The 15,908-nt window shown below is 39.0% G+C and overlaps 1 protein-coding gene across 6 annotated transcripts in view; it reads left to right on the top strand.

The window, feature by feature from the left end:
- Positions 1 to 9,895, top strand: part of AGK (acylglycerol kinase) — a 109,929-nt gene extending 100,034 nt beyond the window's left edge. For 5 of the 6 annotated variants that reach the window (XM_063099914.1, XM_063099912.1, XM_063099915.1 and 2 more), the window contains 3 exons: positions 5,552 to 5,622; positions 7,574 to 7,658; positions 8,844 to 9,895. In XM_063099914.1, coding sequence (XP_062955984.1) covers positions 5,552 to 5,622; positions 7,574 to 7,658; positions 8,844 to 8,981 — 294 coding nt within the window. In that variant the 3' untranslated portion in view covers positions 8,982 to 9,895. The remainder of the gene's footprint in view (positions 1 to 5,551; positions 5,623 to 7,573; positions 7,659 to 8,843) is intronic. The other variant, XM_063099913.1, reaches the window with a different exon arrangement.
- Positions 9,896 to 15,908: the final 6,013 nt, after the last annotated feature.

Raw genomic sequence — 15,908 nt, 5'->3', positions numbered from 1 at the left:
TGCAAATATTCCACAATATGAAAAAAATCCAAAATCCAAACACTTCTGGTCCCAAGCATTTTGGATAAGGGATATTTAACCTGTATAAACTTGGGGAGGACAAGGCCTTTCCAAGCATGACACCTAAGGCAAAAAATCATATTAATGCATTTGTCTACTTATGAACAAAGACAATATCAGCAAACTTCTTAGTGAAATATTAGGATGTGCTAGATAAGGAGTTAATAGCTTTCCTTCTAACAAAGTCTTAGGATAAATCAATAAGAAATGGCCAAAGGACTGATACAAGATGGGCAAAAGGTAAGGATGAAAAGTTCACAAAAAATAGTATTTACTACATGCTAGGCACTGTCCTATGAATTTTACATAATATTAACTTACATAATCCTCACAACTACACTAACAGGTAGATACAACTTTTATCTGCATTTTATAGGTAGGGAAACAGAAAAAATGCTCAGCGTCAAAGAAATGCAAATTAAAATAGTAACTATTGAACTCATAGATTGAAAAGCTTGATAGTGCAGTCTTATGTATTTCTGATAGGAATATAAATTGGAACACCCTTTTTCAATGACAGTTTGGTAGTATATGTGAAGTGTCTAAAATATGCAGACCCTTCGCCTGATTAAGTGTATTTCCAGGAATTTATTCTATAGAAATTTATTCTACAAATGAGTATATAATGTAAGTAATCCTTACTTTCCTACGTAATGGAATTCTGAAAACATTGGTGAAAGTGAGTGTATGAAGGTTAAAAAAATAGATTCTGTTCCAGAGGAATTTAAACAAGAAAGATAAAATTTCTAATTGTACTTTTCCTTTATACCCAATCTTTGATATATATTTCTAGTACTTTGTTCATATTCTTTACCATTGTTCTTTCTCTGATGATTGAATACCAATGAATTGAGTTCAGTGAGTTTGTGATTGCGGCTCGAGATTAGCCACATTCAGAATGTCAAGTGCTTTTTATCTTTGTGCCAATTATAAAAGTATGTGATACTGTCCTTCTTATCCCTAGTAGCAGCACATTCATATTTTTTTCTTTTTTCCACTCCCATTGAAAAAATAAAATATTCAAAGACAATGAAGCGGCCTATAGTAATGAATATGTTCATTTTTTAAAAGAAGTACATTCAGAGTATGAAAGAAGCTCTAGGAGTGGAATGTGTGAAAATTATGATCTCTTGTATGAATATGTTCACTGTATAATAGTAAAATATGAGCATATAAAACAAACTAATCAAACTGATTAAATTTTGATGTCTATTTAAAATAATATATTATTTTATATATATATTCTCTATATATTTATTGACATGAAAAGATGTTCATCATATATTGTTAAATTAAAAAACAGGTTAAAGTGATTTCATCAAATGATTCCATTTTTGTTTAAAAAGGAAATACTATCATCTATAATTGAGTTTTGTGAATGATGGACTTAAGGCTCCAATTTTATGTTTTTTCCAAATAGAAAGCTAAGTTGTCCAAGCACCATTTATTTAAATGTCCATTTCTCCCCACTGATCGTCAGTAAACTGCCGTACATCAAGTTTCTATATACGTGTTTCTAGTCTCTCTATTCTATTGTTCTATTGCCTGTACTATGCCTCTCTTAATTATTATAGTTTCATAATAAGTTCCTCTATGTTTCTCCTCTTCTTAAAGAGTCTCATGGCTATTCTTGGTTCTTTTGACTTCTATAAATATTTTAGAATGTTTATTAAATTCCACATAAAAAGGTTATTATATTGATCTGGATTACATTGTACCCATAGATCAATTTGAGGAGAAATGACATTTCTACAGTATTGACACTTCTAGTATATGAATGTGGTATAGCTCTTCATTTATTTAGGTCCTCAGTGTCTTTCAATGAAGTTTTATAGTTTTCTCGATAATAATATATCTTTTGTTGGATGTATTCTTGGTTATCTTAATTTTCAATACTATTGTAAGTAGTATCTCTTGCAATTTCATTTTCTAACCATCTGATTTAGTACATTGACAAATAATTGATTTTTATGTTGATGCTGAATCAGCAACCTAATTAAGTTCTTATTAATTTTATCAGAAATCTAATTAGATTCTATGGATTTTAAAAAATTTTCTATAGATTCAGCCATATAAACTACAAATACTACATGTTTTGTTTTCCCCTCTCAAATACTTATCCTTACAATCTCTTGTATTTCTTGTACATCTCTTATTTCACCTTACCACACTGGCTAGGACTTCAGTATGGTGGTGAATAGATTCCTGATTTAGAGAGAATGGCTTCATTGCTTCATTCTTGAATTCAATATGTTTTTTTTTTCTTTTTCATAAATATCCTTTGTCAGATTAAGGAAATTTTCTTTATTTCCAGTTTACTAAGAGTTTTTATCTTTTATCTTAAATATCTTTTTAAATTTTATTGAGTACCTTTCCAGTATCTATTGAATTTTCTCATTTAATCTGTCAGTGGAATAAAATAAATTGATTTTTTGAATATTAATATGAGAATTTTGGCCAAGATGGAGCAAGCAACTACTTTACCTTTGTACCTTAAACACCTTAAAAATGAACAAAATTTATGAAACTGTTGACAGACACATATATGAAACAAGCAGCGTAGTACAGTGATCACAGAGGGAAAGTAATCAAACAAGGTGGGCCCGATGCTTGCCCCAGCTTGTTGCTGGACAGAGGCCATGGCATGGGGACAGGGAGCCCAAACGGAGCCCAGTGGTCTCACTCTGTTGAGGGAATCTTTCAGCATGTTGGGAAATCAAGGCAGATAGAATTTCAGGGCACAGTACCAGAAAGCCACATGGCGAAAAGAGAGCTGTGCCGGAGACCTGCAGAGGTCTCATCTGGAGTCTTCAGCTGAGTACTTACTGGTGTAAGCATGTGAGGAACCACCTGAGGTGGAGAAAGAACTATGGGCAAAGAAGAGGCACGGTCCCAGGAGATTCAGTCTTATTGCAGGGACAGGAACAGTCCATGATCCCACCAGCCAGAGTGGAAAATCCTTGTCGGAATGGGGCCTTGGGTCATGTCCTCAGAAAGGTATTGCCTTAGTAGAGGGGCAGAATTAGTCCCAGACCAAAGGCTGCTCTGTTCCCTCCTAACAAAGCTTAAACCTAACCTCTGAAGAATTTGTTTCCAAGTAACTTAATTGTGCCTCCAGAACAAAGCTTAAGAACAGGGACAGCAAAGGACAGCCCAAAGGCCCAGCTGTTCTGCTGCCTGTATCTGTGCAGCCTTCAAGCTAAGAATGTTGGCTACGTTTTTAAATAGTTGCAAAAGATCAAAAGAAGAGTATTATTTAACAAAATTATTACATGTAATGAAATGAAATCCAAATTTCAGTGTCCATAAGTAAAATTTTATTGGAATACAGGCCCACTGGTTTATTTAAATGTCATCTCTGGCTGCTTTCACGCCACCGTGGTAGAGTTGATCAGCCGTGATAGGGACCTTCTCGCCAGGAAGCCTAAAGTGTTTTCTCTGCCCCTTTACAGAAAACGTTTGAGACGTGGCTCTCCCCTGAGGCTCTGCTTTCCCAGCAACACTTTTAAGTGGTGGCTGTTTCCTTTCTCCTTCCTCCTCCTGCACACTAGGCCTGGTGATTAGGTAGTTGTCCTCCTCACCCCTCTTCACTGCTTTAAACCATTCTTTTTTCTTCCCTCTAGCACTCTCCCCTAGCTTCCACCATCCTATCATCAGACCGTACCACCATTCCTGGTGTCTCCTGATCCCTGGACCATTCCGACTCATTTTTCTGTTATTTCCTGGCTCATTGTCCCTCTCTAATACTACTCCTGTCTCATTCTCAACACAGCAGCCAGAGTGATCCTATTAAAGTGAAGTCTGAGCATATTTCCCTCCATAGAACCCTCCAGTGGCTCTCCATTTCACTTAGCCTAAAAGCCAAATTCCTTATGATGATCCACCAAGCCCTACTGAGCTAGCTCCCTTCTCCCCTCTGTGTCTTCATCTCCTCCCATTGTCCTTGTCACTCACTCTGCTCCAGCTGCATGGCTCCTCTGCTGTTCCTTGCACGTCAGGCATGCTCCCACCTTAAGGCCACACCCCGGCAGTTCCCTTTTTGTGGTTGGCTGGTTCCTCACCAGTGGTTCTCAAAGTGTAATCCTTAGATCAGCAGCATCAACACCACCTGGAACTTGTTTGAAATGAAAGTTCTTGGGCCTCATCCCAGATCTACTGAACCAGAAACTAAGAGTAGGGCCAGACTCTGAGTTAGTTTGTTTTTTAAAATTATTTTTTAATTGATAAATAAAAAAGAGTCTGAGTGTTAACAAGCCCTTTGGTACTTGCTAAAGTTTGAGGACCGCTGCCCCTGTTATCCACTTTGCTAATGCCCTCATCTTCTTCAGGTCTCTGCTCAGAGGTTACCTTCTCAACTGAACCCCTCTTTAAAAATGTAGGCACTGTCATCGATGCCACCTCATGTTCCTTGCTCTATTTCTTTGATCTCATTTCTCATAAACTCTAATGTACTTCTAGTATACTTATCTTCTAGTATGCTATATAATTTACCATTTTACTATGGTTTAAAAGAAACCAAACATACCCCACAGTGGAATGTAAGTTCTTTGTAGGCAGAAATTTATGTTTCTTTTGTTCATTGGTGTATTCCAAGCACTTTGAAGAGTTCATGGCACATGGTTGGCACTCAATAAGTAGTTGAATAAAAGGTGAACTTTGAACAAAGTCTTATGTTTTGTAATTCCTAGTTGAGAGATACAGTTGTGCTTTGGGTGGTACCCTTTAATCTCAGGCAAAGGCTTTAGGCTCTCAGAGGCCTGTGGGTTATCCTGAGGATACAGATTTCGAACCTACCCAAAAGAAACAAAACCTCTACTTGAAGCTGACACAGACGTGTTGGGATTGATTTACAGAGGGCTAGGTTTATATTGCTGGCCACTGACTGGTAGCAAATTGTGGGGCATGGCATAAGAACCAGATCTTTTTTCATAACCACTTCCTTGTAGCTCAAATCTTCCAGTGCTTTCTGTGGTTGGAAATGGAGTTTTTAAAACATTATCATGGAATCAATGGATTGCAGTTTTTCAACTCTGGTTTGATGCCAAATTTGTATGTAGAGTATTAAAAAAAGACACAGACATCTGGGCTCTATACCAAGTGGCTGATACCATGGTCTGGTGTGATGCTGATATACAGAGAGGACTAAGAATTGCTGGGATAGACGGGCAGAAAGTTTGGCCTGCAAGGAAGGAAGGAAGGAATCGTAGAGACTATAACAGCTATGATTATTAGCGAGTAACAGAACTTTAAAAACCTCCCACCCTGAGTTTCTGTTTTTTATATGTGGAAAAAACAAAGCAATAGAGATGAATTTTATATAAATTATACCTCAATAAAGGTCATAATGAAAAATAAGCCTGAAAATATATTTAGGATTAAGTCACTAGAAGTAAACTCCCTTACATTATGCACAGCTTCAAAGTATGAACCCCTAAGGCTGCATTAGCCACAATTTTAAGAGTATTGATGTTAGTGTTCTTAACCTTTTTAGACCAAAGAAGACTTTATGAACATCTGCATTGAACCTGACACTGTCAGCAAAGGAGACTTCATAACTGTAGGGTAAGTGGACTGGGGTTTGTAGAAAATGAAACTTAGTTTGTATTCTCAGACTTTACTGTTCTGAGTGCCCCATGAAGTCTAAGATAGAAACCCACGAAGGCCTAGTCTTGTTTGGGAATTTTGACTTTCTTTTTTTCCTATGGCCTGATACATATAATGCCCCTCTCCTATTCTGACCACCCGTTCATTTTGGGAAGATGAGAATGTAAGAGCAGTCTTTGCCTTTCAATTGAAAGTAAAGAATTCAGTGTGGCATGGCATAGTGTCAAGAACTTTGTTTTCAGGGTGAAAAAGCTCAATACAAATCTCGATTCTCCCATTTACTAGTCTCATGACTCCAGTCATTTAACTTTTCTTAATCCCTACCCCCCATCTATAAAATGGAATAATATAATCATCTCTACCAATCTCAAGACTCTTTTTCAGTCTCCAGTGACAGAATGTATGTGAAAAGTCTTTTTAAATTGTGAAGCACTGCACAGTACACGTTACCATTCATGTCAGATCCTCTTGTCCTTCCGTTCCCAGGACATTAATGAAAAATGAACAGATATTTCTCAGGCTTTCCCCGCTTTTCCAGTACAGAATACCCTGCCAAGTCCTATCTGATTTGTTACGCCCTATCCTCTGCCAAATTTTATTGGTTAAGAATACTTTAAACCCTCCACCAGTCTTCAAAGCAACTGAGGAGTTGGCGTGCCAACTGCTAATCTGCTCAGCTCAATTTTTCTGTGCTTTATCTCCGAGCTCCCTCTTGTGCCCATTTAGGGATTAGACATTTCTGCTGTAGCAGCCTGGTCTCCATGGCTACTTCATTATCTACACCAGCACCCGCAGCAGAATGGTTGTCAGTGCTTTGTGTTCTCGTCTTTGGTACAAATTCTTCTAATGCTGAAGAGCTGATTCTGCACCCTTTGATTTACTTGCTGTGTCTGTAGTAAAGCAACGAAAGGAAAAACCCGTCCTTTCTCCTCTAGAATGTCCAGAAACCACACACTGTCTTAACTGAGAGTTTGGTTAGTGGGACCAGCTGTATTGAAATCTATTTTACAATATTGATACCCAAAAATAGAAAGCCCAATTATATTTCTTAAGTTGGCTGAAGTCATTATTTTTCATGTTAGTGTTAGCAGCAGCAGCAATACAGTTTCCTTTTGGTCCCTACGGGAAGTGAAGTCAAGTAATGATTCTTTCTTCTGGATATCTTAGAACATTGTGAAGTTGCTTTCGAAAACTCTGATGACACTTTCATGTGCTAATGAATTACTGTTGTCAATGAATGACAAATAATGGACTAATTTACTTGGATTAGCTTTTACTCTTTTTCTACTTACCATAACTACCTATAAAGTGTATATATACATGAAATGGAGTGTTGTGTCTGTGACTGTACATGTCTGGTAGTTTAGCTCCAGAGCCATTTAGTCAAAGTAAATATATAGTATGCTAATTAGACTGTTAATATGAATATAGGGAATCATCAGAGAACTTCTCAGACTAGTTGTTCATATATATAAAAGAAATACCTACTTTAAATTAGAATAAAAATATTTCTCCTTCAAGTAATAAAGAATCACAAGAAGTTCCAGATAGCAGATATGTAGTACTGTTCCTAAAGACCTTAATTTCATTCTAACTTTTAAATTTGAGATTAATTGCCTAAAAATTAGGTACATGTGGAATGATTTAAAAATAAACAATTCAGAGAAAGTCCCTCTGTCTTAACTTCATGCACACTTCTCTACAGCAAGTAAGCCTTCTCAATCTAGAATATGTCACAGTGCCAAGCAAGAGTCATTGTAGGAAAAATTATTCACAGAACCCCAGGGCTTAACAGACTATCTGTCCATCTATTTAACCTTAAAAAGAGGGAAAGAACTTGGTAAGTGGTTGTAGTCTAATGCAGTTGTCATCACCGGTTTCCACTCTTGCTTTTTTCCTGTACCAAAAGAAGTAGAAAGGTGAGAGACCCCAAGCTGCATGCTGATGGCACCGAGTGTCTCCAAGCCAGCCAGTGCACCTTGCTTCTTCCTGAGGTGAGTGCAGGGGTTAGTGGGCCTTTAAGTTCTTTCTTGGTCTGTCTTCCTTTCTGGTCTTTCCCCCTCCTTCCTGTCTATTAACTGACCAACATTTAGGCACCTTTTATGTGCCAACCATTTTGCCAGGCTCTGGGTTATATTAAAGGAGACCTGAAAAGGATGGCAGAATCCTCTCCTGAGTCATGGATTCAGAGTTGGACTCCTGAAGATTTCCAGTGTTTCCAAGCCAATGTTCTTCTAAAAAGTGGTCTTTAGGTCTCCTAAGCTTTTATTTTTCCATATGTAAATAATGCAAAAATTTACCATATTATAATGCACAGAGAATTCTCTAGCTGGCAAATGTTAATAATGGATTTTACCTTAACATTTTTTTATAAAGAATCTGGAAGCAGTTTTGAGTTCAGCACTGAATTTTTCTGTATTGTGAAATGCCATGTTTAGAAGAATAACCTGTATAAGTGGAAAAAAAGTTGGAAATATAATTTGAGTTGTAAGGTTAGTTATTCAATTAGTGATACCTCAGGAAAAAAAGAGTTATTACAGATCAGATTGCCTCTGAAGACTGTGACCATCATACTACGGTACTCATACAGGACTGCAGGTAAACAAAAGGTATCCCCACAGTGACTGGCACCGCAGTTTCAACATAGCAAATGCTGAGTTAAGTGCGTGAGTTATGGAAGGGTTTCACAGCTTTGCAATGAAATTACTGTTGATACACCTTAGGGATAAAGCCAAGCAAGTCTCAGAGAAGATGAATGAAAATGATCCAGTGGACACAACGGCTTTCATAAGAGAACTAGCTGTCTCTCTTGCTTTTCACTTGAGAAAGATTAGAGCCAAGAAGGGCTATATTATATTTATGAATTCCTTAATGATGTGGTAGAACCCCTGCCTTTTAATAAATATTTGAAAATTATAACCTTGTTCAAATCCCATAATACTCTTGGAAGAAATGGGGGCCAAAAAAGAAAGTAAATCCTCTTTCATGAATTGGGATTTCCAGAACCAGCACTGTGCGCATCACAGTAGGCACTGAAATATTTTTTAAGGAAACCTCAGGATAATTCCTCAGAGATGATGATGTTTTCCTCTGCTCTGGTGCTGCAGTGGTGACAGACTTCCAGCTCAAGTGGGTCGCTGGTGTGCGTGTGAGCTGTTTGCATGTTCTCTCCTCCACAGGGAACAGGGGGCTCTTTTAGCATTGACAGTGAGGAGTATGAAGCGATGCCTGTGGAGGTGAAGCTGCTGCCCAGGAAGCTGCAGTTCTTCTGTGATCCCAGGAGGAAAGAGCAGATGCTGCAGAGCACAGCCCAGTGAGCAGCAGCAGGAGACGGGGCACCGAGACCACACTTTAGGCCACCTGTGGGACCAAAGGGAAATGAAGGCCTCAAGTGTCCCACCAGTGTTGTCACAGGATCCCAAGGGCATTTTCCTAGCAAGTACCCCTCTTTGCAGTCAGCTTTCCATTAGCGCATGCTTTTCTTTTGGTGTGACAGTTGATCCCTCTTAAATATTGATTTTCCTCAGGCTGGTTCAAGGAAGTTCTCACACTCAGTGGATGGAAAAGGGCTAGAATTTTGTCTCCCAAAAGTGCGACCACAATGGACAGCAGGATCCTTAGACTGTCTGAGCTCCTTTATTCCTGTTCTGTTCTTTGAGCATCCTACGAATTCCAGGGAGGTACCTGCCCTCCCTGGCTACCTTGTCCTGCTTCTGAGCTCCTTCACGGCTGCTGCTGCTCTGTGAGCGCTGGTTCTTATTTAGCTCTGGTTTCAGTTCTGTCCTTAATCCAAAACATATGTGAGGGTGTTTCCCTCTTCAGCCATGTATAAAATGCTGTAAAATGCTATTTTTTTTCTTTTAAGTAGTGTTTCTTAAATGTTGGTTTGCATGAGAACTACCTGGGGTGCATGTTGAAAATTAACTTACGTGGGTCCACCCTAAACCTAATAACTCAATCTGCATTAAAAAAAAAAAAAAAGCCAGCTTTTCCAGGTGGTTCTTTAAATGGTCCTTCAAACTTACTTGGAGAAAGTGTTGTAAAGCAGTAGTCCACAAACTATTCTGCTCATGTTCCCCAAAAAGTATTTTGAAAATTCATGTATCCCTCACACATCTTCATTGATATTTAACATTTTTCATGGGAAGTTAATTAGTTGCCAAAGTATGTACTTTCTGGTGTTGTGTAAATATTGATATTTTAAAATAAAAACTGTTACATAACTCTTAAACATATCCAGTGTAATTTAAATACCATAGCAATTTGACACCCTTCATTTATAAAAATAAATGAACTAGTTCTGTAGCAGTAGAAAATTTTAAATTGTTTTTTTCCTCCTGTGTATTTCCATACCATTTTCAGCAAAGAATCTTATGTAATCTATTTCTATGCTTGGCTTTTTTAAATTCATTGCCTCATCATCTTCTCATCAGCAAAAAATATAAATGGAAATAGACTTTTTTAGTTCTTGGTTTAAGTGTTAACTCAGTAAAGAACAATGTTATAATTATTGGTATGTAAACAATATTATAATTTTTGATAATTAAAATTTAACAGTTTATTAGAGTGTTCTTTATCCTAATTAGTTCATTTATCCAAGAATACATAAATGTTATTTAGCTGAGATGGTGTTCAACATCAATTATATTCCTTGTTTTATTTTTTATAGATTTAAGAACATAAGCAGATGGGAATAGAAAGAATTACAACAATGTCATGCAGGTTAAAAATTCCTTTGGAGTTACATCACAGTGCTGTATCATCAAAAATTAATAATTTATCAAATACTAACTTGATTAGATCCTCTTTGAGTATGTTGAAAGCAGAGAACTAAAAATTACTTGATTTGCTAAGGATTTGTTAGCTAGTCATTAGCATTGACTTTTAGTACTTCCACTGACATGAGGTTGAGGGCAGGGCACCACCAAGCAGGGTGAGATGATGCCTTTCTTTTTGCGAGGAAGAGGAGAGAAAATTGTGAAGGGGGACGTGTGGAAGCAGAGCTGGCAGGCCTTAGCGACAGGCAGATCAGGTTTAAGACAGAGGACACAGTCCAGGCCCATGCATCCCACAGAAGTGAAGACCAATGTTTTAATGGATTATATAGGAGCTACGAAAAGCCCAGAAATGAAGATCACAAAAAATAAGGCTTACTTATTTGTTGGTCCCCACTGTATTCTTCAGAGTGGTGTTAAAAGCTCTGCTTTTAGCAAAACAATAACAAAAAAAGTGGGTCCAAAAATCAGCATGAGGATCACCCACCCCACATATCCACAGAGGGGAGAGGAGATACTGTGGTGTAAGAGAAGTTTCTGTATGAGCTGAGAGAATTTAGCATTTTGTAGTTCAGCAGTGTGAAGGGCCAGTACAGAATCTGGCTGGCTTGCTTCCTGGAATGGCTTCCAGTGTGTCTAGTGATTCCTGTCATAATGGTACATGTGATTGGGGAAGGATATTTACATACATGAAGAATGTTATTTTTAGGTATAAATATGCCTTGTTTCAAATTTTGTTTTATTGATTTGGGCTATTTCCTGTGAGGACGTGGTTTCCTCATCGTGTGTTGCTTTGTTCTTTGCGCTGCCTTTCCGTGGGATCCCCATGCGAAAGATGGTTTAACAGTGTGGCTCTGCGAGAGGGATCCTTGTCATCTAAAGCTGGAATGCTGAGCTGTCTGAAGAACCTGGGTCCCCTTCCTCCTGTCTAGTACAAACCTTTTGGCAGATTAATTTTACTCAAAAGCTAAGATTATTTCTATTAAAAATATAGCAGAGACTTTATATAAAATAGTGTACTATAAAGCTTTTTCCTTTGCCCCATGGCTGATTTCATGTATTTGCTTGCACAGTTATAATTACTAAATGCCAGTGCTTAAAACTTGCAACTGATTTATCAATTCTCACAAAAACCCTAGGAAGTAGGTAATAGTATAGGATCAAGTAGCTTGGAAAGTAGGAACCTGACTTTGAACACAGGGCCTTTGATTCCAGGGCCACCAAAGACAGCAATTAACTCTATATTGGTTTAAAATACCTCCCCAAAGTTTAAAAATGAAGTAAAAGTTTAGAATACACACACACACACACACCCTCTCGCCCCCCCCACCCCCTCCCGCCCCCCCGCCCAATACATAATGTTTCAAACTAAACCTTGATAAAAGAGATTTTGTGAAACGAATGGACTTTAATCTGCGTAGGGTTCTTCTACAAGTCTCCGGCGTGATTGTGAGTGCACAGTCCTGGCTCTTCTGGATGGCATAGTTATTCCCTACTTTGGTTTTCATTATGTGCAGAATGTCTGTCCATACCCTGACCTCTGCAAAAGACAGGGAGCAGCTCCCCAGTCTCCACCGTCATCGCTGGGAGTGAAGTTGGCACTCAGCCCCGCGGGCTCTGCTCATGGGTTGGGCCATCATTCCTTCCTACCACAAACCACATTTCTTAGACTAGGAGTAGGATTACAGGACACATGTTCGTGTTAAAATGTGAACTTTAATTGTAAAATTCGTTTTCTGTAAATATAGTTATATCAACCTCTGCATACAACTTGGTTCAGATATATACAGATATGATATACATAGATGTTATTTGTACCACAGAACAAAATCAATGCAAAAAACATTTACTCTTAGCTTTAGGATTAATCCCAGCTTTTTAGACCTTTAAAATGATCACCATTGAAAACAGAGAGAACAACATACCTGTATGCAGTAGTAGTCAGGGCAAAATTTATGAACTGTCTTACTAATTACATAAGATGAGGTAAAGACTTGAAACAAAAATAGATTCAGTTTCTCTTATTGCTGTAACTCTTATGCTGGGATATTAATCAAAATAGGGTTTTACATTTAAGGCGACAGGGAGGCTATGCTGATCCCAACTCAGAAAAATAGGAAAACAGTTTTCCCAAGGCTACAACTATTTCAGGAGAGGCTATACAAGACCTATACAAAAATTTAGCCAACAAGCTTTGGGTAAATAAAGGAAGTTCAATTTGTTTTCCTCTACTCTACGCTAAAGTCACCCAGCCAAGGTGTTCAAAAGCACACAATTGCTGCCATTCTTCACTGATGGTCTTTGTGGGCATGCTAGACCCAAACTCTTTTTTCCCATCGCCACCTTAACATTTTTATATACTTTATCTTTGCTTAATTTACCCAAAGGAAGGAGTTTTCACTCTAATGTCAATTAAATATATTTGCAATCAGCTAACTCAGTTACCTTTGTGTGGATTTTTCATTTTGTGGATCTGGCTAACTTATAATACTCTACCTTAGACCCATTCCCCAACTATCCTTAGCAAGGTAATTTTATCATTAGTCTAAATAGGCATTCTACAGCAAACAAGTAATTTGCACCTATCTTACTATGGTAATTAAATTTTCTGAATTTAGGTCATATTAGCTCTAAAAGCCTGTACTATGCTGAAATTCTAGAATAAATTCTAAAAAGATGAAAGCAGAATTTTATTTCTCCATCATTTCTCTATATAGCACTAGAAAATTCTTACTTTTTCTGAATTTGCAATTTTATCCAACTGCCCTAAATTCTAGCTCCAAAAATGAATTAAAGTGCCAGTTATAAGACTACCTCCCACTCCTACCTCTCTCCAATTGACTAAGAGGCCTAATAATCAGAACGATCACATTTACCCTCTTTTGTACTAGAGTTTTACTTAAGGTTGGTGTTTGCATGCCTTCCTTCCCAAAGAGTGTTCCTTAAGAGTGTTAAGATTTCACAGCACAATTTCCTTATTCACTCTCCAAAGCACTTAAATAGTAAACTTCGATAGGGTCTCAGCCACTACCAAATTATAAAACTGGCCATTTCTTCTAGGATTAGAGTTTTGAAATTTCCTTCCATTTCAACATCTTCATATTCAGTTCATCGCACAGTAATACTGATATAAAAATAAACTTCGATTTCTTATAAGAAAAACATTAACTTAATTCACAGTTAGCTTTTTCCCACAACACTCAGTGCTCCAGTGGCTCCTGGGAACAGAGGTATATTAGTAATAAAAATGGAGTATTAAAAGTCCATAACATGGGAGTAAAAGGAGGCCATACCTCCTTCCTTCCCCCTACCTGAATCAAAAAAGGGTTTTCCTGAAATGAGAAGGGACAGGCCTGGGCCTGCTGAGGTAAGCCTGTGGGTCTGCAGGATTCTCACCTCAGGGTGTAACTACAAGGTACTGGGGAAGAGACAGGAGGGCTGGGCATCTAGCCTGGAACCTAATAAGGAGATAAGAGCCCACGCATGGTATGTTGGTCCCCATATTAATCTTCTTGCCCATTTTAGAACTGTTATCACACTAGGCAAGTTCACTGTCAAGCCGAGCATTATCTTACAATTTTATTCATCCACGCCCTTCACTTTGACCTCTCCAAGGATCTGTACTGGGACTAGAGAAAGCATTTCAATCCAGTCCCTGGACTATGCAGTTTCAAAGAGAAAAAATGGTGCTTGAGGTCCCTGTGGTCCCTGCCACTTCTCAGGGGGTTGATGTCCTAACCCTAAAGTTTAAATTCATTACTGCCCTTTACAAAAGTTTCCCTGAAGGCTTCAGTTTAAAAGTAAATAATTTCATCTTTTTATTGTGTTTGAAGGGTTTTCATTGTATCAAGACAGATAGCAAATTCATCCTCCTAGCCACCAGAATGAAAAACAATGATTTGGCTATGACTTAATCCTTACCTTCTAGCTAAAATATCATTAGTTACATGATAAACAAATCTTTACATCGTCATCTGGAATTATCTGCACCTGTGTGCTACTAGCAACTTTCCCATCCTGATTTTAAAGTGGGACAAAAGCAGGTAAGTTACAGATGCAAATTCCTATGCTAAATTATTTCTATAGCTATGTCAATGAATTTGCTTCCCTCCCCTAGCCAGATGGAAGAGAGGATGCCATAATGGACAATGGATATGAGAGGCAAATGCCTTGCAACTGATTCATTGTAATGAGTCACTGAGGGCTGAACAGGCCCCCACAGGGACAATGACATTGGAGTGGATCTACACCAGGCATATGAATGCTTCATGTTTAACTAAAGCCAAAGCTAATTCTAAACATTATTGGGCCGATACTTTTTAGTCTGGTAGGAGAGAGGCCCTCCCATTTGACTTTTCTTGAAGAAAGAGTCCTAGGCCAGGGGACAACTGGATATTTTCCCAAAGGATGATTGAAAGCATCCACTTTAACAGGCCTTTTTCATATTTTACATGGATACCAACAGACCCCAGACCTGGATTCTAGTCCCTATGAGGAATCATGCCACCTGGAATTTCTTCTAACTTTTTCAGGAATGATAGGGCAGCTGCAACATCACAGGTCAGCAAGTGTTTCCAGGTTAGCACATGGTTCAGAGCATGGCAGGAGATCAGGCTTAAAGCTCCCCAGAGTGATGAAGCTGGCTTAGGCAGGGAAGGGAGGTGCTCGGAGACCTGAAACACCCTGAAGGCTATTCGTAAACTTCTGAACAAAAGCAGAGAGTTTCTCAGAAGGTAATTCAAGAGTGACAGAAAAGTGGGTCCGCCTGGCTCCTAGCTTCTGCTGTCACTGGAGAGGGACTTCTACCTAGCACTTCACACGCTCATTCCCCTTGTAGAGGGCTGGCAGCCATTGCCGCTGGGTGGTGCCTGCTGACTGCCGACGTGGGAGAGCAGAAGCAAGCCTTCAAAAGGTGCCCTCAGAAGCAAAAGGCTCCACTTCACCACCCAGCTGAGACACGCTCTGTGGGTGATAACCAGTGACAAAGGAAGCTGAAGAGCTGATGTGCATGCTGGTCAGCCAGGTGGAGGCGCTGCCTGAGATTTCCCACTCCGTGAGGAAGCTGGCAAGGTAGGGAGGGACTGATTCCTTGGGTTCCTAGAAGTTCTGCTTTGGGGCCCGCTGAGCCGAGGCCACTAGACCTAAGACCTGTGCTGCCTCACTGGTGCATTGCCCTTTGAGGCCACCCATACCCTGGCCCTCTGTCTGAGCATGAAGGAGACACACCGAGATGCTGCAGACAGCTGCCTAGAACAGCATGTAGTTCAGAGGAACCCAGGAGCACTGACTCACCAAAGGAAAATACAAGAACCTCATTCTCATGCTGTTATCTTTACATCAGCACTTCTGAGCTTAGACTTAAACAGCACAGGAAGCCAAAGTGTTTGCGTGCAGAAGGCTCTGGAGCAAAAGTGCTGAAAAACAGGGTCCTTCCAGCAAATTCCCCAGCTCCAGAGAAAGAAGGTCTGT

This window comes from Cynocephalus volans, chromosome 6, assembly GCF_027409185.1.
Source record: "Cynocephalus volans isolate mCynVol1 chromosome 6, mCynVol1.pri, whole genome shotgun sequence".
Lineage (NCBI taxonomy): Eukaryota > Metazoa > Chordata > Mammalia > Dermoptera > Cynocephalidae > Cynocephalus > Cynocephalus volans.
This window is presented reverse-complemented; position numbering and strand designations above follow the sequence as displayed.